This window comes from Onychostoma macrolepis, chromosome 01 (assembly GCF_012432095.1).
Source record: "Onychostoma macrolepis isolate SWU-2019 chromosome 01, ASM1243209v1, whole genome shotgun sequence".
Lineage (NCBI taxonomy): Eukaryota > Metazoa > Chordata > Actinopteri > Cypriniformes > Cyprinidae > Onychostoma > Onychostoma macrolepis.
The window spans coordinates 19,487,859-19,512,612 of record NC_081155.1 but is presented as its reverse complement, the minus strand read 5'-3'; the positions used below and the strand labels follow the sequence as shown (position 1 = coordinate 19,512,612).

The following is a 24,754-nucleotide window of genomic DNA, read 5'->3' as shown; positions in this document are numbered from 1 at the left end:
AAATTACATTTAATCTGTTCATAGTGCAATATGTTACAAGGGAAATGACGTTGCTAGTTGGCACTATATGTCAGACAAAATAATTTAAAAAAAAAATGAGAATATAGAATATGAACAGTAAATGCAATTCTGGTGCAGAAATTGGTAGCAGTATTTTATCTTATTAAAGAACAATGGTAGGCCTTTTTATTGTCTCGATATCCATTGAGATATGAAGGGCAGTTAAAATAAGGCATCTATGTTCAACTACAACATGAATCATAATATAAAATGTCACTATTTTACACATATGATCAAGATTCAAGTATAAATGTTTTGTTTGCAGCATTTGTTTTATTGCAGCTAACTAACAGCACTATGAAAATGCCCTAAAGAAATGCAGCTACTGGCATGATAGTTGAGAAAATTCTCTGAAGCACTATGTTAATACATTTAAATTCACTTACATGCATTAATAGTAACATGCATTATATGTATTTAACTATATTAGCCATAAATCCTGTAATGTTTTCACACGTGTCAGATTCCTGGGCTTTACATGATGCTGTTTAAGCAGGTAAATAAAAATAACATTGTATATTTTAGTTTTCTCAGGTTACAGGTTTTTGTTGTTGCACAACTCTACACCTCTCTGGAGACTGCATATGCATAAAAATTGACAAAAAAGTAAATACACTACTGTCAATAGTGACAGTGTTTACGGATATTGATTGGCGTTTTTATGGTACTTCAATATACATGTCTGTCAACAATGGGCGTTGCCCATTCAGAGGGTGAATCCTTATTCCTTTGTCCAAATATCATGTGACTTTAAAAGGGCACCTATTATGCCCATATTTACAAGATGTAATATTCGTCTTGGGTGTCCCCAGAATGTGACATTTCAGCTCAAAATACCCCACAGATCATTTATTAAAACATCTGGAAAATGTCATTGTTGGGGCGTAACTACAAAAGAGCTGTTTTGGTGTGCATCACTTTAAATGCAAATGAGCTGCATATTCCCACCCCGTCTTCAGAAGAGGGCGTAGCATATAACACTTAGCAAACAGCTAAGTGTTTGTTTCTATATCCCTTGAAGTGATAATTCAGGATTTTGGAGCAACTACAGGAAGTTGCTGCCAGAAGACTTTCCTTTGTTTATGTCAAACTGGACACCAGAGTCACTGGAGTTAAGGACATCCGTGGAAATGCTGCTCATAACAGCTGGCTGCGACTAGAAAAAGACAGGTAAGAGTGTGAGACAGAGAGACCTTGGGAATATGAAATGTGTCTAAAGTCATAAAGCTTTACTTTTTCTTACATTCATTTTCAGCAATGTGTGGCACATTTTCTGCAATTTATTTAAAAATAAATGTCAAAATGTAACATGAAGAGGCTGTTGCTGTAGGCCTGGACAGTTAAAGACTGTACTGGAAACAAAAGCAAAATCTAGAATATAGCCCAAGATATGTTTACTCACAGGCAGATGTTAATAGAAAAAAATAAACAGTAAATACTATCATATGACCCTTTTAATGATTTAACAAGCTGTCAAGGGTAGAAAAATATTAGGTGTTACCGCAGGCTGAGGTGTGAGCAGTGGGGCAGTTGGCGGCAATTCATTCATATTCATCCCTGTGGGTTCAGGCCCAGGAGGAGCTCTGTTCATTACTGGCGTATAGTTCTGAGGACACACACAGTATCATGTTATACACATGTATACTTTCATGTTATACAAATATATATACACAAACAAGCACATACACATAAAGAATGACTAAATTAATTTGAATGGATATTTTAATGCAAGTGATTTTGAAAAAGTAACAAAGAAGAAATCACATATAGTAAATGTACGTTGATTAAAAAAATTGATAGAAAGACAAATATTAGTAGAATTGGAATTGCATTATGAAACACACTTAACCCTGTGTTCTCCCCTTCAGAACCATTAATGCATTTTAAACTGCTTTTATCTTTACACATTACAAAAAAACACATAGAAATAAATGAAAAGCAAAGAGATCTGCAAAAGATTTTGGATGTACCACAGGTGCAGAAGGGTTATACTGGGGTGGAGGGGCATTCCACTGGGGCGGCTGAGCAGGGGGAAGTCCAGGTCCAAAGTCAGGAGGATAGACAGGGTTTTGAGGCACATACACAGGATAAAAGCCCTTTAAAAGAGAACATGCACAAAATTTATTTTTACAGTTTAACTTTAAATAAATAAAACTCTTTACTGTACTCACTGCTCTCCTTGCTTTCATTTTTTTTTTTTTAAATCCTGAATTTTGGAATTAAATTTTGCATGGCTATACTATACTGGTCCACCAGATAAAAACCAAACCACAATTCATGTTGGTCTTAGGGACCATGCACACAGAACATGTTTATGCATTCCACTGTTTGCTTTTACATTGTTTTTCTATGTAAACATGCATTAGATGGATGTCTTTTTGTCAGATGCTCTCGAATCTAGCACCTTATGCGGCAACTCACACGACACATCATTCCAAAATCATGTCGTTCGAATAAACTTTTCAAAAAACAGGTCTCAGACCCTGCATTATTTTCCCATTCTGCTATTCTAGAGCTAATTAAATAATTTGGAACTTGTATTGAAAAGTTTCAAAAGTTGCTGCCACCTCAGGATGAACTTTCTTTATTTGTCACTTTGGGTAGAAGGATCTGCTGTCAATCTCAGTGTATGTGAACTCACAGGGTTAGGAGGAACAGCAGGTTGTCCACTCGACTCTGGTGGATAAGGATAATGAATCTGACCTTGATCTGGATGAGGTGGATAACCAGCGAAGTAGCCCTTTAGTCAGAAACAACAAACTATTAATAGTAATTACAATGTGCACCAGCTACAATCACTAGATTATTCTAATGTCGCTTAGCATGGTTCTGTCACAAAGTGTTTTTTTGTTCTTTTTTGTTTACAGGACAGTAGAGAATGGACAGGAAAGTGCAGGGAGAGAGACAGACTTTATTTTACCTGGCCAGGGTCCCCAGGACCTACAGGACCAACAGGAACAGTCACAGTGTTGCTGCAAGGTATAGACACTGGTTCGGTGTTGGACTGCTCTGTTTGTGTGTGTGATTTAGATGTCCGGCAGCTTTTGCAGATTCTCTTTCTGTAGCGGTACCAGATTGCTCCAGGAATCCCAAGCAGCAGCAGAGCTAGGAGACGTTTTTTAGGCTTAAAGTTATATTTATATTTATCTACAAAGACATTTGGAGAGAAGAACAGACATCAAGAGATGTAGTAATGCATGAAACCCAGTTCTCTAAAATAAAATCAGCAAATTGTATACATACACATATTTTATTTGAATATACACTACCATTCAAACATTTAGGGTCAGTAAGATTTTTTTTTATTGTTTTGCAAGTCGTCTCTTACAGTATATGCTCACCAAGGCTGCATTTTTGTATCAAAAAACAAGTAATATTGTAAAATAATATTTACAATTCAAAATAGCTGTTTTCTATTTTAATACATTTTAAAATGTAATTTTTTTTGTCAAAGCCAAATTTTCAGCAGCTATTACTCCAGTCTTCAATGTCACATGATCCTTCAGAAATCATTCTAATATGCTGATCTGATGCACACAAAACATTTCTTATTGTTATCACTGCTAAATATGTTTTGGTGAAAAACGTGATACATGTTTTGCAGTATTCTTTGATATAATAAATTTTGACAGAACAGCATTTATTTGAAATAAAAATGTTTTGTAACATTACAAATGGGTTTTGATCCATTTAAACTGTCACTTTTGATCATGCATCCTTGCTGAATAAAAGTATTAATTTATTTTACTAAAATATGTCATTTTAAAAGATTTTGAAAAGAAGTAGTTTCTTACCAACTAGTTTCATTGTATTGTTTAAGACGACTCTTCTTTTGAGATCAGTGAGCTCGTATCTGCCTAAATCTGATACATTTACATGGAGAATCTGAATGGTTTCGCTGTTCACTTTAAGCCGGTTGATGTAGTCTGGGTGGTTCCGTCCCACAGGAACTCCATTCTCCACCAGAGTGACAGATGAATAATTCCTGTAAAAGTGAAGTGTGGCATCACTCTGCTTGAGTCCTGCCAGAGATATGTTCAGAGTTTCACCTGCGATACGATCAATGACTCTTCTTCTGGCTATAAAGGAGAGAAGGACAGATAGTGAGGATATGTGGACAGTCACAGAGATATTATTCTGAGATGGAGGTTTAAATTACTACTCACTCTGGACCTTCACTATATAACTGGAGATAGTTAAATCAAAGTTGTACAGGGTGTAGTTTCCCTGATCGTCAAACGTAACATGTCTGATTCTGAACGTCCAGCCCTTTGTGGTGTTGCTCACTTCACCTTTACTGGGTTTACTTAGCCGGAAAGAAAAGCTTTTGTGCTGTCTTTCCCAGATAGTAAGTTCTTCATGCTCATCAGCACTAACAAACTCCAACCTCTTTGTCCTCTCAGGAAGATCCAGAGTAAACTGATGGCCGTGGATTACAAGCCTCTGAGATATTGCAGAGACTGACACTGAGGGAGAAATGTTCTTTAGAATGGCATGAGTAGGAGTTCTTTTGAACTGGCAGTTAGCATTGTGTAGGCTGTTTATTTAAATTAACACATGATTCAACTTGTCCTGTTATTCTTGTGCATGTTCAGTATGGTTAATAAGCAAATGTTGTAATACCTGCACAAACAGCAGTTGCAAGGAGGGTCCAAATACTCAGCATCTGTCTGAGAAAAGATCTATCAGTATTGCAGATAGATTCTGAAAACACATTACATTAAAACATCAACCTGATTGTCTTAAACAGATTAAGCCAATATACTTCCTAAAAATCTGAATAAATCAGCTGCCATATGCTTGCATTAATCAGAATTTGGAGTCATTTAAACACTTTTTTTTCAGAATATTCCCACACTCAAAATACTGGGTAAAAAAAAAGAAGCCATTTGGGTTTATTTTAGCCCGATGGCTGGGGGAATATACACTCTAAAAAATAAAGATGTGCTATATAGCACCAAAAGTGGTTCTTTGGCTTGTAATCATAGGGGAACCACTTTTGGTGCTATATAGCACCTATTCTTAAAGGTGCTATATAGAACCATTAGAGGTGCCATATAGCACTTTGTCAAATGGTGCTATTTAGAACCATAAGAGGTGCCATATAGCACTTTTTCTCAAAAATGGTGTTCCAACAGTGGTTCTTTGGCTTTTAATCATAGGGACACCTCGTTTGGTACTATATGGCACATATTCTTAAAGATAAGATGCTTTATAGCACATTTGTCAAAATGTGTTATACAGAACCATTAGAGGTGCCATATATTACTACCATAGATGAGCCAATATGCTTCTAAATAACACTTTTACTTAAAAGATGAATGATAACTAATCGTTTCCTACCAAATTGCTGCTTTAAAGATTAAAAATCCTGTACTAAATGCTTACTGAGAAACAAAATACATCCCACTTTCAAAACCTTTTAATTTATTTCTTTCAGCAGCAAATAAAATGAGTGCTGACAAGCCAGAAAATATACTTATACAACATCACAATATACAGGGAGTTGTTGTTTTATACACATACAAAATAATGCAACAAGCTTGAAATATGTACATTTTTGAAGAAGAGAGAGTCCTGGTTAACATATATATACTTTAGCCCTGTAACCAGGTAACTTTTTCGCCTACAGTCTTAGGCCTACATTAGTTCTTTACTTTATTTAGAAAATCTAGTCTTTTTAACATTAATAGTGAGGGAGTGAAATTACTGAAAATTAATAATACACAACCATGTGCAAACTAAGTTGTACACTCTGAAGTACTGCAGTATCTTTCACTGTCAGCAGTGTACTAACATTTCTGTAAGTCCTTCAGGATTTAAAAAAAAACAATAGAAACTGCAACTAGAAGAGGCCCAGAAATAGAGAAAATACTGACTTGCAGTGACAGGAAGTAGTGTAAATCTGTGAATGAATGTTCCGGGTAGGGACACTGTGGGACCATGTCAGTCAGAGCACAGTTCATTCATGGAGCTCTTTTCTAACGAGCTCACGATCTGAATCAGGTGTGTTAAATAAGTGAGACATGCAAACATGTGGGGGCAGGTCGGCAGGACTGGAATTGAGAACCGCTGCTTTAGGATACTGGATTCCAAACACAAAATACACACAGGAGTCCCAGTCCCGTCGAGATGTCCTCGCTCTCCTCTGTGATTAACTGTCCATCCAACGTGAGCACAATGTGATCATACTGCACGAGATGACCCTCCCTACAGCCTTTAAGCTTCATCTTAGGTGTTGGGATGGGCTGGTCTGAGAATGGCCCTGGGGGAGAGGGGATAATAGCATTTAATTTAATTTAGCATTTAAATTACTTTTAACTACTGTCATACAACTGCTCAAATACTTTTGGCCATGAACTGAAAATGAACAAAATTTCTCTTCAGTTTGATAGCATAGTTTGTGTAGACCAGCAAACAAAAAAACTAATGTTTGCATTGAAATCATCTGAATAACAAAATGTGCAATAAGTGTAGTGCTTTGATTAGATTGTGATGGCTCACCTCAACTCCCAACAGCAACCCCGGGTCCTCCTTGAACAGAGCAGGCAAGAGCAGAATAGCTGCTTCCAACTCTATGCCTTTAAACAAAATAACCTCATTAGATTAACATAACATGGTGGATGCTTTTACCCATATTTTTTTTTGTACATCCATTACTGTGTGTAAGATAGATAAATGCAGGAAAGAAGACAGGTATGATCTCAGGCAGAGAGGTAGGGTGTCAGTCAGTGGTACAATGAAAAACTAAGCAGTAATGATTTAATTACCTTTTTTCAGTCTGCCATCTTCACAGTCATCAATCATGCACCTGAACTTCTCCGTCAGGGGACTCCGCGAAACTTGAAGGACTCAGCGTGTCATTACAGAGAGCTGTGTGAGAATTTGTTGGTCCACATCAACATTGGCGTGGTCTCACAGATCCGAAAGGAGCTTATGTTAAGAGGAAGGCAAAGGTGGAAAGACATGTATTAAAATATAGTCATAACTCATACAATTAAACAAGGAGGCAATTAACACACTACTGTACTGAGCATTTTGGCCAGTCTGAAACACAGAAACTCAGAGAGAGTCTGTGCTATATTTGGACACAAAATTTGTCCAATAGCATTTTATCAGCACCATCCCTTCTTTGAGGAGCTCTACGTTTGGTCTAAGCTTCTGTTTCCTCCATTACACACAGATGTTCCCTGATCATCAACCTTTTGGGGTAGTTAAATTGTTAAAGTGCCCCTATTATGGATTTTTGAAAATGACCTTTAATGCAGTGTGTAACTGCATGAAAGTGAATGAAAACATCCTGCAAAGTTTTAAATCTAAAAGTGCACCGTGTATAAAGTTATTGTCTTTCAAAAGAAAGAGTCGACTCCGAGTCATGAAAACGAGTCGTTTTCTTAAACGAATCTTTAGTTGTTTCAAGGTGACGTAAACATGAAACATTAGCATATTTATGCCCGCCCACTTGTTGCACGTGCAGCCCGGGAAAACTTGAACCTCCCCTCCCTCAAACACCGTAGCGGATTCCTGTGGAGAAGACGCTGTGAGGGTAAATCCATTAGGGTACAGTTAGGGTATGTCGAAAAACTCCCAACTCATTTTCTCCTCCAACTTCAAAATCCTTCTACATCGCTGCAGAAGCACCGACCCAGTGTTTACAAAGTGAACATGCAAGGAGGGTCAAACACCCTTTACAAAAAACAAACAAAAAAGGTTACGATGTAGTACAATTACATCGGGTCACTCGCAATCGTCTAGAAATGTGTCGATGAATAGTGAATGTTTGTCGCTGTTATTATTTGGAGTTCTGATAAACAATAGAGCAATACGTTGGTATACAAATTGCAGTGCTTTATCAATGCGTTTCTGCATTGGGCTAAGCATATACCATGCTGTTTGGGTATTTACCACCGAGCTGTGGGATAAGTAATGGTGATGGGCGTTCCGTTATTGACATGCGCTGCACGCAGAAGACCAATCACAACAGACTGCACTGTAAAAAAATAAATAAAAAGTTGAGCCAACTTAAAATTTTAAGGCAACCAGCTTCAGCAGATTTTTGAGTTTTCTCAACTTGTCATTTTATGTGTATACAACAAAAATTTGAGGATCTCCCACAAAAATAAGTTGAGCAAACTCAAAAATCTGCTGAAGTTGGTTGCCTTAAAATGTTAAATTGGCTAAAATTTTTTTTTTTACAGTGTGGGTCATCAGACCAATCACCGCAGATTAGCATCGCATAAAGGAGGGGTTTGGAAAAATGAATTGTTGAACGAACCGTTTGGGAGTCGTGAACAAAAAAGGAAAAAATAAATGCATATTTTAAGACAATGAAAGTGTTTTTTTGACCTTGCATGCATGTCAGCCTATTGTTGGGGACTCCCAAAACCAAAATATGAACCTTTCATAACCCATAATAGGGGCACTTTAAAAATGGGGGCTGTCAATAAAATGTAAAAAAACAAACAATAAAAAACAGTCTTTAGAAAATCTTTAGTCGAGGGCAGCCCTACTAGAAAGAGTCCAGACTTCTAATTATTATTAGGCAAATAACAAATATTAATGATCAAAAAGTTATGCATGACAATCAATAATCTTAAATATGGAAATGTGGCTTACCCATGTCTGTTATATGTGTAACCCTCTTCGTCGGTGTGCTCCCCCAAATGTCTCTGCGTTGTGTTGAGGTGAGGGGTGAATGAGGAGGACACCAAAATCGTTGAGTCAAACAGAGCAGCTTTCTTTTATTAGGCTCCTTTCTCCACACAGTCACTCTCACAGCAGAACAGACTGGTGACAGCCTTTTCACAAAGGAAATAGAACTGTGTTCATTTCAAATAACCTCAAAGTTACAATACATAACGAATTATAACAGGAAATAAGTAATCTCATTGTTCACAAACTCCCTAAAACACAGGAAAGATAGACTACAGCATATGACAGACTAAGATCAATGCTGGATGTAATCAAAATAGGAGAATTAGACCATAAAATACACAAATAGACCTGAAACATACTATAATATACATGAAAATATGCTCAACCACATGGAACATAGGAACCGTGCAATAATATCAGAAATATAAAACAATCTATCAAAAATAATGTCTGATACACATTAGCCAACCTCTCATCAACAATATAGTTCTTCTAATAACATGGATGGCTAATATAATTGGATAAATTTAATGGATATAGTGGAGCAACATGATAACCCTCCTTACCTTTTCACAAAGGAAATAGAACTGTGGGTGAAAAGGAGGGCTCACTCCCCTAATGAGAAACAACACACAGCTCCCCCCAAAGGACAGGAGAACACATTACATCTTCCCTACATCCATCCCCCTCTTTAAATGATGTCGTCCCTGTCATCACTTAATTTAGGATAAATTAAACCCCAAAATAAATGCACAATTTAAATCTTACAATTCTCTTGCAAGTATGTGTGTGGAATGTGTATGGCTGAGTGTGTTGCTAAGGCAGTTCTTCATTGCTTTAGCCTTTTCCCACACTTTCCTTCCTCTCTCTACTTTCTCCTGGTCACTTTCACTTTGGAGGGCATGAATCTCCAATGAGAGTCTATTTGGTGGGCGCCTTTTCCGCTCAGGATATCGTCTCTTTGGAGGGTCAGGATTTGAGACTTCAAAGGGTTTGCTCTTATCCTCTTCCTTTTCATTCACAGTTTCTTTCAACTGACTCTCATTCTGTTCACACTCTACGCCCGCTACATCTGGCAATTCCCCACTTGGACACTGTGTAATCATGCCACTGTCTCCACTCTCAATTGCCTCCATTTCTTCCTCTTCTCCCTCTGAAACACTTGAGTCCATTCCAGACACTTCCTCCATGTCAGACTCTTCTCCAGCTAGGTGCTTGGAACCCACCGGGAAAAACATACACTGGGTCAGAAGATTGCGGTGGATGACTTTTTCCCTGTCTCCATCTTCTGAACGAACCACATACACTGGAATTCCTGGCTGTTTCTTCACCACAATATATGGACGTGGTTCCCACCTGTCAGCCAGCTTGTGTTTCCCCTCAACATAACACAATTTCACCATCACTCTATCACCAGGCTGGAACACCCCACTCCTGACTTTCTTATCATAGTGCTTCTTCTGAAGGTCCTTAGCATGCCTCGACATTTTGTCTGCCTCGCCATAGGCATAAGTCAAGCACTCACGCAGCGTCTGGACATATTCACTGTACTCGCATGGCTCCTTTGCAGATGACAAACCAAAAAGGAGATCAACAGGCAGTCGTGGATGTCTGCCATACATCAAGAAGTATGGGGAGAAACCAGTCGAATCATGTTGAGTGCAATTGTATGCATGTGTTAGTGCGTCAACGTATTCATGCCACTTGGGTTTTTGATCAGGATCAAGAGTGCCCAACATATTCATCAGAGTTCTGTTAAATCTCTGTGATCCCATTGCCCTGTGGGTGGTAGGGGCTGGTATGAGTCCTTGTGATTCCAGTCAACTTGCACAGCTCCTTGACCACTGTACTCTCAAAATTTCTGCCCTGATCTGCGTGGAGTCTTGCTGGGAACCCAAATCGACAGAAGAAATTCTTCCACAGCACCTTCGCCACAGTGACAGCCTTTTGGTCTTTTGTGGGGTAAGCCTGGGCGAATCTCGAGAAATGATCGGTTACCACCAGGACATTCTCTATTCCTCCCTTAGACTTTTCCAGGACAAGAAAATCCATGCAGATTAGTTCCATTGGGGCATTAGTGTGAATGCTGACCAGTGGAGCTCTATTTCCAGCTGTGGGAGTCTTCCTCAGACAACATCTTTCGCACTGTTCACACCAGGATTTTATTTCATTATGCATTCTTGGCCAAAAGAATCGTTCCCGGAACAGATTTAAGGTACGATCGAATCCTAAATGACCGGAATCATCATGAAGACTCGTTTTAGCCAGAAGCCTCATTTTCTCTGGTAGGACCAGCTGAGCAACGAACTGTCCCTTAACATCTTTAACCTGCCTGTAGAGAATCCCATCTTTGACCACCAGCCTCCTCCATTCTTTTAATAGAAGCAGGACATCTTTCCCTTTCTCCAATCTTTCTCCACGTCTTGGCTTTCTGTTAAGTGTTTTATAGTGCAGGACAGGCCCAATGACAGGGTCCTCTTTTTGACTTCCTCTGATCTCTAATTTTGTTATTACAGGCAGTGCATCAGTTCCTGCTCCATCAAATGGGTCAGCTGGCTTGTCAACACTGTCCAGGAACTCTCCCTCTTTGCATACAACAGTTCTCTCCGCTTGCTCACTAACATCTGCTTCATTTACCCCTGTGTCATCTCTGCAGGACTGGACCTGCTGAGTGGAGGGAATCCACTGTGGACATGACTGAAGGGTTTCTGTAACCTCTTGCCTTGACATCCTTGAGAGTGCATCAGCATTAGCATTAGACTTCCCTCGCCTGTACTCAATGTCAAAGTCAAACATAGCAAGTTGTGATACCCAGCGTTGACCTGTGGCATCCAACTTTGCGGTGCTCATCACATATTTAAGAGGATTGTTATCAGTCAGCACAGAAAACTTATGCCCATAGAGGTGGTCATAGAACTTTTCTGTAACCGCCCACTTTAGAGCTAAAAACTCTAACTTGTGTGCGGGATATCGGGTTTCAGGAGGTCTCAAACCTCTGCTTGCGTAAGCAATCACCTTTTCCACACCATCTTGAACTTGTGCAAGGACCGCCCAAGACCCTCACCGGAAGCATCAGTTTGCAGTACAAACGGTAAACTGTAGTTGGGGTAGCCCAGAACTGGTGCTGTAATTAATCTCTCTTTCAATGCTACAAACGCTTTCTCGCATTCATCTGACCACTCAAACGGCTTTGCAGGTCCAGAAGTTCCTTTCACTCCTCTTTTCTTCTTCTTTGGGTCACCAGAGGTAAGTCTATACAGGGTGCCACTAATGTTGCAAATCCCTTGATGAACCGCCTGTAGTACCCTGCAAAACCAACAAACCCCAGCACTTCCTTCACATTGGATGGCCGCTTCCAGTCCCTGACTCTACTTGTCTTCTCAGGATCTGTACGAATACCTTCTGCAGACACAACGTGTCCCAGATACTGAACTTCTTTCCTCAGCAGACTACATTTTTGAGGCTTCAGCTTCAAACCATGTTTATGGAGCCGGCTGAACACAACTTCCAACCGCTCAAGGTGCTCTTCGAAGGTCCTAGAGAAGATAATTATATCGTCGAGGTAGATCAGGAGGCTCTCAAAATTCAAATCACCAAAACAGCAGGTCATCAATCTTTGGAAGGTTGATGGGGCATTCTGCAGGCCAAACGGCATCCTGTTGGCCTCATATAACCCCATCGGTGTGCTGAATGCAGTTTTGTGCTTGTCATGTTCAGCCACTTCAACCTGCCAATAGCCAGATGTAAGATCTAGAGTAGAGAAGAACCTTGCCTGACCCAATGCCTCCAATGCGTCCTCTATTCTTGGTAGAGGAAAAGCATCTCTGGTACTGCAGGAATTCAGTTTCCTGTAGTCCACGCAAATCCTCATGGAGCCATCTTTTTTGGAGACAACAACGATCGGGATGCATATGGGCTTTTGCTTGGACGAATGACTCCAGCATCTTCCATCTGTGATATGGCCTTCCGTACCTCTCGGTACTGAGATGGGGGTATTTTCCGATAAGGGAGGCGGAAAGGTTTTGGGTCTATAAGGGGTATCTCATGTTGCACAGTGGTAGTATGTCCATAGTCCATGGAGTGTTTGGAGAAGACATCCGCATTTCTCCTCAACAAATCCCGGAGCAATGTCAACTGCTCCTCACCTTCCACTGCTGCAGCACTAAGATCAACTCCACATATCATACCATCATTAGACTCAACACTAGTAGTCTGCTGATGACTTTGAAAAGACACCGTCACTGAACTCCCACACTCACTTTGGCACATGAACTGGTTCTGACAGGGCATTTGGCACTTTTCTCCTTCCTCAACGACATTCTTGACCAGGAAAGCATCTGCAAGTAGTGTCTTTGGATTGACAACTACATCCTTCTCAGATAGATTCAAGAGGAGGACTGGAACACAACCTTTCTCCACATTAGCAAGCAGCCTGGCAACCATAAGGCCTTCTGGTAGCCTTTTGGAAGAATCACTTTCCACCAGAACTGTGTACTGTGTTTTCTTTGGTCCACCCATAACTCTGCCGACAACATCCTGCTCCTTACCAGCAGGTATTCTTATTCTGTGGCCAGCATACTGTACTTGACCCACTTTACCCTCAGCTCCACCAGGTTCACTTTTACTAACAGCCACGAGTGAAGAGTGCCACTCTGGATTAGTCATTTTCACTCTGGCCAGATATTTTCTGCCATATGATGCTTGAAGGTCATTTCTGGAAACCCTTATTACATTAGTTCCAATAAGCAATGGAACACTGGACCGGTACTCTGTTACAGGGACAACGAAAGCAGGAACATTTGAGTAGACCCTTCCCAAAAACTTTAGGTTGATACAAAGCACACCAACATAAGATACAGGTTGGCCAGCGGCACCTTCAATGGGGATGTCTGATGGCTGCAATTCCTGAGTACAAAGGACAGGATGTTGTCGCCAAAACTCATCAGTAAGTGTGGTTACTTGAGAGCCAGAGTCAATGAGAGCCTTACACATCTCTCCATTCACTTCAACCACCCCTTCATTACACGGACCTACCAGCGGTGTGCCAGCTGGTTTAGACGCGGCCATCTCATGTTGCTGGGGACTCTGTTGCATGCCTGTGGTTGCCCCGGTAACCACAGGCCTTACACATTTAAATCCTGCCTGGTCTCTGCTCTATTTTCAGCTGGGGCCACCTCATCAATCATCAACGTCCGACACAGACGTGCAATGTGTCCGGGTTTTCCACAACGATAGCATACTTCGTCCCTTACTTCAGTGTCACTACTCCCTTGAGATCTCTGGGGCTGAGGAAGCACAGTGCGTGGTGAAGCTCCAACTCTAGCCTCTAGCTGGATCAACCTATTGATCTGATCTTCTTGGCTGCTCATCAGTTTCTTTACCATGACTGTGAGTTCAGACAGATCTGAGTTCAGTTTGTTTGCTTTGTCTGTTCTTGAGTTTTCTCCACTCCGGTTAAAACTGGCAGTTGTAAACTGAGCCTGGGCATACGTCTTTTTAGCCTTTGGCTGTGACTTCTTAGTTTCCCGAGCAAGGTTACGAAGTTCTGCTTGAAGTTCACGAAAACTCAGAAGCCTTGGCTTCATTGGCGCAAGCCTGTGATAAACCTCTTCATCGCTCAATCCTCTCATGAACTGACGAGTCAGTTTGCTATCACGGTCTGGAAAAGGTTGGCCTCCATACTGCGCCTCTTCTACTGAACGTAAAGTGGCTTCCAGGGCGATGGCATATGAACACACCGATTCACCATGGCGTTGGCATCTCTCATAGAAATCTGCTAATGGGTCCAGAGATGTCTGCATATCACTATACTCAGCTCGTAGTTCTTCAAAAGCTCTGCCAGTAGTCTGCTCATTAGGTGGGAGATTCAGAACTAGCCTCCTGGCTTCACCACTCAAATGTCGCACCACTGTAGCAAACCCCAGATTTGCAGGCATCCCTCCAGCATCAAGTAGATACTGCATATCCCGTATCCAGTCTTCAATAAGTATCCTGCAGTCAGGACCACCACTGAATACTTGCACATTTCGTACTTGGTGCGTCTGTGTAAAGCTGGGTTGTGGCGTGGTCATTGCAGAGGCATGGATGTTTGTGTCTTGCTGATAAGCCACATGCAGAGGTGCAGTCTGAGGTTGTTGTGGCAAAACGGGTTGCTGTGCATACATATGTGATCCAGGATACACTGGCATTGTCATAGGAGCATATACAGGAGTAGAGGAGGATGACACAACGACACAGTTTGAATGTGAAGTTCGCTTTTGGTCATTGGAAATCTGGCAGGCTTGAGCAGGATCTGTTTTGAGAGGAAAATTGGGTCCAGACAAAAAAGGAGGTGCTGGGGGCAGAAATGAGTCAGGTGTCGATGGGTACATGGCATTTGGAGCACCATAGCAGGAGGATGGAGGGGCCTGAATAGCCATTGGAAGGCCAGTCAACGTAGTTTGGGGTGAAAAAACAGTTGCAGCAGGAGATTGCATGCTATATTGAGAAGTGTACATACTAGGTGCCTGGATCATACCTGGATAAGTAGGTGGCACAGTCGATGCTGGGTGAGAGTATGGGACATTTGTAGAAAGGCACATGTCAGCTGGAATTCTGTTGGCCATATTTGGTGAAGCCTGAATTGTACTGGCACTGTCATGCATGGTAGTTTGGGATGAAACCGTCTTAACATTAGGTGGGAACGGGCTAAATGAAGGCATGCTGGCTGGAAGCCCATACATGTGGTTTGGGATTTGGACATGATCTGAAGCCTGATTTTGTGCAGAGGTGCTGAGGCAGGTCCCCGACTGGAGGAAGCTGACTGCTGAGGGTGGCACATTCTCTGTGTGTGCCACTAGCTGTGCCTTCTTTGGCCTGACAGACTGTTGGGAGTTATCATCTGACTGGGACACACTTCCATTACTCAAATCAATGGGCATGCTTATTTTATACTGTTGGATTTTTTCCTGCTTTACTGGCAACCAAGGGGTGGCCTGGAAAGGCTGCCTTAAAGGTACTTGAGGACAGGGAGGTGGCCGATGAGGGGTAGTTTCGGGGATCCCTTGCATTTTCCTTTCACTTTTAGACTCTTCTTGCCTGGGCAACACACAGTGTATATGTAGTGTGCAGTACACTATGTGTATTGTTTGCAAATGTAAGTATATGAGAAATGTAGTCAAATGCAAATTATTGCAGCAAGTGTATGCATTATGTGTATCTTATTTTTCCTGTATTCACAAAGCGCTTTATCGAGAATTAAGGTAAATAAAAGTAGAGAAAAAAAAAAAAAAAAAAAAATGACCCACTTTAAGAGCTTTAAATATACCCAAAATACTATTCACGTGCACAAGAAAAAGAATAAGATTTCAAAAAGCACATCAATTCACATATTCGTTGCTCAGAAGAACAAATTAACACTCTAATGTACAATATTATGTGTTCAGAAACAGAAAGGAAAAAAAAAAAACACTCCTTAAGCAAAACTCAGTTCAGTCCAACAATACATTTAACACTGTCACTTTAAGGCAAAAGAAAGGCGTGGGGGAGTAAAAATTCTGATTTTTTTTTTTTACTTTATCCCCACTCTACTCACACTATTTATACAAAAGCTTACTTCCGTTGACATGAAAACCAACGATCCGGGTCACGGCACCAAAGATGTAACCCTCTTCGTCGGTGTGCTCCCCCAAATGTCTCTGCGTTGTGTTGAGGTGAGGGGTGAATGAGGAGGACACCAAAATCGTTGAGTCAAACAGAGCAGCTTTCTTTTATTAGGCTCCTTTCTCCACACAGTCACTCTCACAGCAGAACAGACTGGTGACAGCCTTTTCACAAAGGAAATAGAACTGTGTTCATTTCAAATAACCTCAAAGTTACAATACATAATGAATTATAACAGGAAATAAGTAATCTCATTGTTCACAAACTCCCTAAAACACAGGAAAGATAGACTACAGCATATGACAGACTAAGATCAATGCTGGATGTAATCAAAATAGGGAGAATTAGACCATAAAATACACAAATAGACCTGAAACATACTATAATATACATGAAAATATGCTCAACCACATGGAACATAGGAACCGTGCAATAATATCAGAAATATAAAACAATCTATCAAAAATAATGTCTGATACACATTAGCCAACCTCTCATCAACAATATAGTTCTTCTAATAACATGGATGGCTAATATAATTGGATAAATTTAATGGATATAGTGGAGCAACATGATAACCCTCCTTACCTTTTCACAAAGGAAATAGAACTGTGGGTGAAAAGGAGGGCTCACTCCCCTAATGAGAAACAACACACAGCTCCCCCCAAAGGACGGGAGAACACATTACATCTTCCCTACATATGTGTCCAAAAAATGTTAACAAGAGCTCTTTTCATCCAACTTGACAATGTACTGATGATTTTATACTCAAACAAATTTCCTTTTGATTTATCAGTTATTCCAGCATGAACCATCTGTAACAACATTAGAGGAATCATTTACTCAAAAATGTAATTCCAAACCCATATAACTCACTTTTGGTGAACAAAAACACATTCTTAAAAAAAAGCACCCACAAAAACTTGTTAAAAGTAGCTTATGTAAGTCATGTGTCATATCTTGTGAGGTGACAAAATCACTTTTTAAATTTTTTCTCACTCAATATAGAAAGTTTGAGTATACTGTAAAGAGTTATTTCAAATGAATATTTGAAAATAACACTCAAAATAACAATTTACAAGCTTCACGATATGATATGACATTAGGTCACGAGACATGCAAGTTTACAGTGGTTTGATTTGTCAATATGATGTTATAAAAAGCATTGTAAATGAGGTAAAACACTTACTTTATGTCTTTTGTTGATAATAGTAACCTCTGCCTGCTCCGCATCGTGAATCAAAGCAAATGTCTCTCTGAGAAAAGTTTAGGAGCGCACATCACATAAATCTCTTTGTAAAACAATATGATGTTACATATTGTGAATGAGGTAAGTCACTTACTTTTGGTGTTTTCCAAAAAGTAACATCATCTCAGTCTTCTCAGTATCACGAGTCAAAGAAAATTGTCTATGAGAAAAGTTTAGGACTGCACAGCAGAAAAATATTGTTATAAAATAATATAACGTCATAAAATACATATGTAAATGGTCAGTGTTTTCCTGTTAAAAAGCAACCTCCTCGTCAGCTTCGCACCGCGAGCCGCACACACAGCACATAAATATCGTTCTAAAACAATGTGGTGTTATAAAATTAATACTGTGTGAATAACATAAAACACTTATAATTCAACACCAGAGCTTTAACTCTTTACTGATTTTACTTTTATATGGTATGTGTAAATGAGTTACAGAGACATTTTATTTTGTGTATGTTCATTAAATAAAAAAAGATTGTGCGTGTGTGTGTGTGTGTGTGTATAATATATACAGTGCCCTCCGTAAGTATTGGAACAGTAAAGACAAAATTGCTCTGTTTGCTGTGGAGTCAAGACATTTGCAAATATTATAAAAGATGAATATGAGACAAAAGTACAGAATGTCACATTTTATTATAGCTGTTTCAACACATACGTGTTTTACCAAATAAAAAGGACAGCACTTTTAGAGTTCATCCCACCATTTGATGTGAGCATAAGTATTGGGACAGGTGAAAAGCTATTATTTAGTTGCAGATCCCTTGCGCACAATCACAGCAGTGAGTCTGTGACCCATAGACATCACCAGACTCTTGGTCTCATCCTTTGAAATGCTTTTCCCAGCCTTTAATGCAGCCAATTCCAACTGTTGCTTATTTTGGGGAGTTTCTGCCTTTAGTCTCCTCTTCTTCTGGTGAAATTCATGTTCAATCAGATTTAAATTTGGAGATTGACTTGGGCAATCTAAGACTTTAAATTTTTTTGCCCTTATAAACTCCTTGACTGAACTGGCAGGGTGTTTTGGGTCATAGTCCTGATGCAATGTGAAGCACTTCCCAATGAATCTGGTGGCATTTTCTTGAATATTGGTAGGCAAGATGGTTTTGTACCCTTCCAAATTCATTCTGCTACTGTCATCATACATTAAGTCATCAGTAAAGTTGAGAGGGCCTGTTCCAGAGGCAGCCATGCATGCCCATGCCATGACACCACCTCCACCATGCTTTACAGATGAGGCTGTATGCTTGGGATCATTTGCAGATCCCTTTTTCTCCACACTTTTGCTTTCCCATCACTTAGATAAAGGTTCATCTTGGTCTCATCTGTCCATAAAACTCTGTTCCAAAATTCCATTGGCTTTTGCAAACTCTAATCTTGCCTTTCTATTTTTGGTGCTGGTCAGAGGTTTGCATCTTTCTGTGTAGCATCTGTAAGTCTGTGTCAAAGTCTCTTGCACTGTAAAGAAAAAAAAAGTTGAGCCAACTTATAATTTTAAGGCAACAAGCTTCAGCAGACTTTTGAGTTTTTTGAACTTGTCATTTTAAGTTTATACAACAAAAATTTGAGAATCTCCCACAAAAATAAGTTGAGCAAACTCAAAAATCTGCTGAAGCTGGTAAAAAATTTTTTTTTTAAGTTCGCTCAACTTTTTTTTTTTTTTTTTACAGTGTGCAGACAGTAGATTGTCAGAGCATCACCCCAGCTTTCTGGAGGTTGTTGGTGATTTTACAGACATGTATTTTTGGGTTAATTTTCACAGCTTTTATGATTTACCTGTCATCAACTACTGTTGTTTTTCCCAGCTGATCAGGTCGTTGTTGGCTGCTGATGTCTCCAGTGGTTTCCAAACTGTTGATTTCTCCATGCCCTTTGTTATTGCTATATATTTGTCATTGCTATAGCTCTGATTGACTTCCTCTTTTCCTTTAGCATCCAAATTGCTTGCTTTTCTCTCAGAGTCAGCTCCCTCGTCTTCATGGTTTGTGTGTGTCGTCATCAAATGAATGAGTTCAGAAAGACTCAGAATGCAGAAGTAATAGATATAACTGATACGACACATTCCCTGCTTTTAATATCTGAAGAATTAATGCAACAGGACACAGCTGGTCACTCAGAAAGACCTGTGAGACAACTGTTCCAATACTTATGCTCACATCAGATAGAGGGATGAACTCTAAAAGTGCTGATCTTCTCAGCTGGTAAAACATCTGTGTTGAAACACCCAATAATAAAATGTGACATTCTGTAGTTTTGTCTCATATTCATCTTTTAATCGTATTTACAGATTTCTTGACTTCATAGCAAACAGAGCAATTTTGTCTTTACTGTTCCAATACTTATGGAGGGCACTATATATATATTATAAATTAAAATCTGATGTACAATTAGTAAATTAAGTTTAATTTACTGCAATTACAAAATTTGGAGTATAATGTAGTGAGGTGTGGGCAAGTATGGTAACCCGAATTTGTCTTCTGCATTAATCCCATCCAAGTGCAAACACAGTTAAAAAACTGTGGTGCTATATAGCACCTCAACCTCCCCAAAGAACCGCTGAAGAACCATTTTTTTAGAGTATAGGACAGAAAACATGTTGACATATGCCTGCATAAATCAGAATTATGGGTCGTCTAAACACCTTGTTCAGTGTATCTCCTGATCATTTATTTTTCTGTGTGCATCCAAACAAAAGCAATACTGGCTGATATGAAACCTATAAAGCCTATCGTATCATATTTGATGCATTAATTTCTCTAAATAAGGTCTCTAAATTATCAGCATGATCAAAACTTTGCAGAAAAACTTGTTATACAGTCTATTACATACCTTCTGTCATCTGATGGATGGTTTACACTTTTTTGCTAGTAAAAGGTCTAAAAATATCTTTAATTCTAAAAATGTCCACCTTCAGGGTGAGGTACTTGTATAAATCTTTACTGATTTTTATAAAGTAAACATATGAATACCTTTTATATTGTTTACTTGATTATCCATACTACATAATTGTTTTAGAAAAATCATGGTAAAATGTATAAAATATGATACATCAGGCTTTTAAAGAATGTTGAACATCTCTCCGTCATCAATTGTATCGCACTGCATTATGTTTTTCGCCCGCACAATAAAAACTACAGAGCTTTGATCATAAAACTAACCATTTAAATAGCACCCTAAGACATAGTTTGGGAGATAAAGAGTGACAAGTTACATTTATATGCATTTTATGTAAGTAGTCTGTTTTTGTAAAAGTGATAAGTAAATCACTTATGTAAGTCAAAGTGTTTTAAATTACAATCTATCAGAATTTCAGCATACTTTTGTGGCCATAAAAACAAAAATATCTGCACAAATAGCAGATCATTGATCTGTTTTGGGCCTCTGAATAAAATCAATGTTTTTCTCCTCCAAAATTCTGTCTGATGCAAAACATAAAAACATACATGTAGATTTTTTTGTTTTAAAGACATCTCAAAAACAGGCTTAGTTATTTGTGAAAGATTCAAGATAAAGTGTTACACCACTCCAGGCTATCCACAAAACCCACAACTTATTCAGAATGAGCACAGACAGGATTCCTCTGCAAGTCGTGCTTCATGCGATCTTTAGGAAGCGTTAGTTTATAACATAAAGTGCACTGGATGTTTTTAAGTAAACTGGAACGCCCTCACAAATGGTGGCTAATGGTCTGCTTTCCTGAAGGGTGTTAGATTAAATGATTGGCCCAGATCTTCAGTGACTTCATTGTGCTACGCGCGAAAGCACGAAATAATTAGATTTAGTTATGCAGAGAAGCCCAATAATGAAAGAAGAAACAACAACAACAACAGCAGGTTATTAAATCATGTCACTAACGTTATATTAGCTTACTCGTGTATGAGACGCATGTATGCGCTTTTAACATTTTGGTTTAATCTCAACAATGCTTCGAAAAAAACTTAAACCAAAAAGCAGTGGGAAATGTTAGCAACAACTAAAGCAATGTTTGACAAAATATCTGTTAAAAATAGGAGGGTGACTGTGTTAACAAAAACGCTCACGCGCCTATTGCATGTGGATTAAAGTAGCCTATAATTAATATTGTAAAGAGAAAACAAATGTAGAATTTAAAACAACATCGTTTAGACTTTGCATAAGGAAAATGAGCTTTAAATCGCTAGCGTTAGGTTATTTTCGCAATTTGAACAAAGATGATATTCTTCACACAAAAAGATCATATAGCCTACTCACAGTTTCATTAATACGTTGGCTGTTTCCGTTGTAAATGTAGGATTTAAGCGTGTATCAGAGCTGTAAATTGCTGTCGGTAGGAGTGTCCAGTGTGAGTTTAACTCAGCCCCTCTGCTGTCTTGCGGACACACCGCCCCGAGCACATTCCGCCTTTTGTCTTCACCAACTTTGATGCAATGGACGATGCTTTTGTGAGGATTGTGTAGGCTTGGGCTGAGTATTTCAAAGAAGAAAATATCGCAAGAAATGTGACAACTGTTGCCTGTTCATCCCTACTTGTGAGAAATATGATTCATACCTCAAATGCCTAAGAGCAGAACCTTACAACATTGTTCCCTAAATGTGTGGTAACTGACAATTTCCCTTCATTGCCATTGACTGTTTGTTTTCTTGTGGAACGCTGGTTGAGCTTTAGAGTATTTTTGGAACTTCAAGTAGCTAAATAATTGGCCAAGTAGCCTTCCTTTAACACATTGGCTGTAACATAATAATTTGATGTTGATTTAGTCATTTTTAAATAAATACAGGGGTAATTAACTGAGTCATCACACCAATGAATTAATTTTATTCCTCAAACCCAATTCATATCCCCAAATATAGAGGAGACTGGGACTGGACCATCTATTTGTTAGCCCTTCAGCTGTTCCTTCTATATTTCTGTAACAGCTAGTTGTCTCCATTCATAGACAAGCCCTAACAGAGGACTACACCAATCCAGGCTGGCAAGTCTGCATAAACAAACCCAACAGGATACATATGTCAGAAGCGTGGCTAAAGGACCCCTCCACTCCCAGCATGCATCTGTCTCAGTGCTCATGAGTACTTTGTGGGAGGGATGCATATGCCTAAATACAAATTTAACAATTAAAACATAAAATAATGGTTAAGAAACAGTAGCATCAGTTCATTAAATATATAAGCAAACTTTCTAAGGAGATTTCTGCTATAGGTCTGATAAAGAGGTGTTATATGGAAGCTTGTTTCTGCCACAGGATTAAAAAAAAGGTTATTGTGACAACTGTGAGTTAACATCTTGTTAACATTTCGCAATTCTGCATTCCTCACAATCCTGAGAAGTCGCAAGAAAAAATTCTGAACTGTGAGATATAAACTCAGAATTTAGAGAAAACAAGAAATGTGAGATGCAAATTCTGAATGCTGAGGGAAATAAATTCAGAACTGAAAGAAAGGCAGAATTGAGAGACATAAACTGGCAATTGTGAGATAGGCCTTTGAACTCAGAATTCAAAGGAAAGGAAAAAAGTCAGAATTATGAAATATTAACTTAGAATTGCAAGAGCCAAAGGGCTGAATTGTGAAATTAAAAAGTCATTCGTTAATTAATTCATTCATTCATTTATTCATTCATATGTTCGTTCATTTGTTTGTTTAGTTATTTATTGTTTGTTTGATATCCCGTTTAATCCCAAATTTTTCCCAGACATGAAAATATCCAAATGATGTGTCATAGTAAACCTTTGAATTTTTTTTTTGGAAAAGTGTGTAAGAAAATGGTGTTTTATGGTAGGTCACAATTGTGACCGGTGGGATAATGTGTAGCCTATACTGAATTAACATATTTCTGCAGTCATAAAAAATTTTGATATATCTTAGCCCAGCTATTTTAAACTGTTTGATCACATTCTAGGGCTACTATTATGCATTAAAAAAAAAAACTTATAACAATGACAAGAATACTGAAATAAAAGACAAAAAAATAAATAAATAAATAAATAATACAACCATCAACGTCTTTCAAAATTTTTAATTTTTGTAAAATATATCATCAAATTTTTATATTATTGCTACCAGTATTACAACATCAATATTGTAACTTATTTGTAACATTTGAACTTTTAATTTAGATCAATATTTTGTCATTGCAACATTTTTGTGTAATTTTCCCAAACAATTGGATTTATATTGTATAAGTTCACTGTTATCCCACTATTGTGACCATCAACAAGTTTACTCATTCTATGACCACACTCAACAAAACTGAATATATGCGAATTCATATATTAATACTAGACACCTTAAAGATAATGTGTACAAAAATCTTTGTCATATCTTTATGTTAACATACTTTACTAGCCTTTCGTTTTGGAGCTTTGATGCATGCATCATCTTCTCAAGATGCAAACAGGAAATAAACTGCTCTGGGGTCTCATTTATAAACGTTGCGTATGCACAAAATGGGCATATAATATGCGTAAGCAATTTTCCACGCACATATCCGGATTTATCAAAAATAAAGTTGGCGTAAATATGTACGGACATTCTCTAGACCATGCGTACGAACTCTTTTGGAGTGAGAAGTAATGAAGTAAACGATTTGAAACTGTTTTCATTTCGATATGCATTTACAATAAATATTCCACTCTAATTAAAGCACTGAAATTACAAAAAGTCATTACGCAGAAGTTAAACAAAATTAAATTTAGACATATAGTGGATGCATTTGATCACTTTTCATGTGGCATCCTATGTTTTAATGACAGCGAGGAGTGCTATAGGCGCACAATAATTCATTTTTAAACTAAACTGCAGATCTCATGTTACGAGGAATTTTAATTTTTATTATTATTATTATTATTTTTTAACGAGAACAATGATCATGATGTGCACTTACTTCGATATAAGCCTATTGCGGTCCATTGTCCGGTTTGAATAGGACCAATGATAATATCTTACTGTACAGCCACAGCTGCACGGACGTGTTGATGTCGTGTAAAGGCATGTCCAAAACATTACAAAAAATACTACTGTATTTGAAGGATACCATTAAAGGAACACTCCTTTTTAAAATACTTTCAGTAATTCGCCGAGTCAGACAATTGTATTTACACTGCAAAAAATATAGGCCTATTATATCAGCAGTTTCCAACTGACATAAAGTTGGCTTGACGTTGGA

At 38.7% G+C, this 24,754-nt stretch overlaps 1 protein-coding gene across 7 annotated transcripts; it reads right to left on the bottom strand.

Moving 5' to 3' along the window:
* Nucleotides 1-25: 25 nt before the first annotated feature.
* LOC131544692 (uncharacterized) lies at nucleotides 26-24,754 on the bottom strand. 7 transcript variants are annotated; one of them, XM_058783098.1, is made up of 17 exons: nucleotides 21,841-21,923; nucleotides 17,700-17,784; nucleotides 17,546-17,612; nucleotides 16,945-17,171; nucleotides 16,310-16,520; nucleotides 8,677-8,858; nucleotides 6,831-6,993; nucleotides 6,565-6,641; nucleotides 5,940-6,325; nucleotides 4,684-4,730; nucleotides 4,227-4,526; nucleotides 3,855-4,139; nucleotides 2,981-3,207; nucleotides 2,702-2,800; nucleotides 2,031-2,156; nucleotides 1,562-1,666; nucleotides 38-1,216 (listed from the first exon to the last, which is right to left on the bottom strand). In XM_058783098.1, exons 10-17 carry the CDS (start codon nucleotides 4,724-4,726, stop codon nucleotides 1,106-1,108), a joined length of 1,296 nt encoding a protein of 431 aa, XP_058639081.1. In that variant the 5' UTR covers nucleotides 4,727-4,730; nucleotides 5,940-6,325; nucleotides 6,565-6,641; nucleotides 6,831-6,993; nucleotides 8,677-8,858; nucleotides 16,310-16,520; nucleotides 16,945-17,171; nucleotides 17,546-17,612; nucleotides 17,700-17,784; nucleotides 21,841-21,923; the 3' UTR covers nucleotides 38-1,105. The 7 variants fall into 7 exon arrangements, with proteins under 7 accessions (XP_058639059.1, XP_058639066.1, XP_058639076.1 ...); XM_058783103.1 differs by lacking the exon at nucleotides 16,945-17,171; XM_058783121.1 differs by lacking the exons at nucleotides 16,310-16,520; nucleotides 16,945-17,171; nucleotides 17,546-17,612; nucleotides 17,700-17,784; nucleotides 21,841-21,923 and adding an exon at nucleotides 9,282-9,352.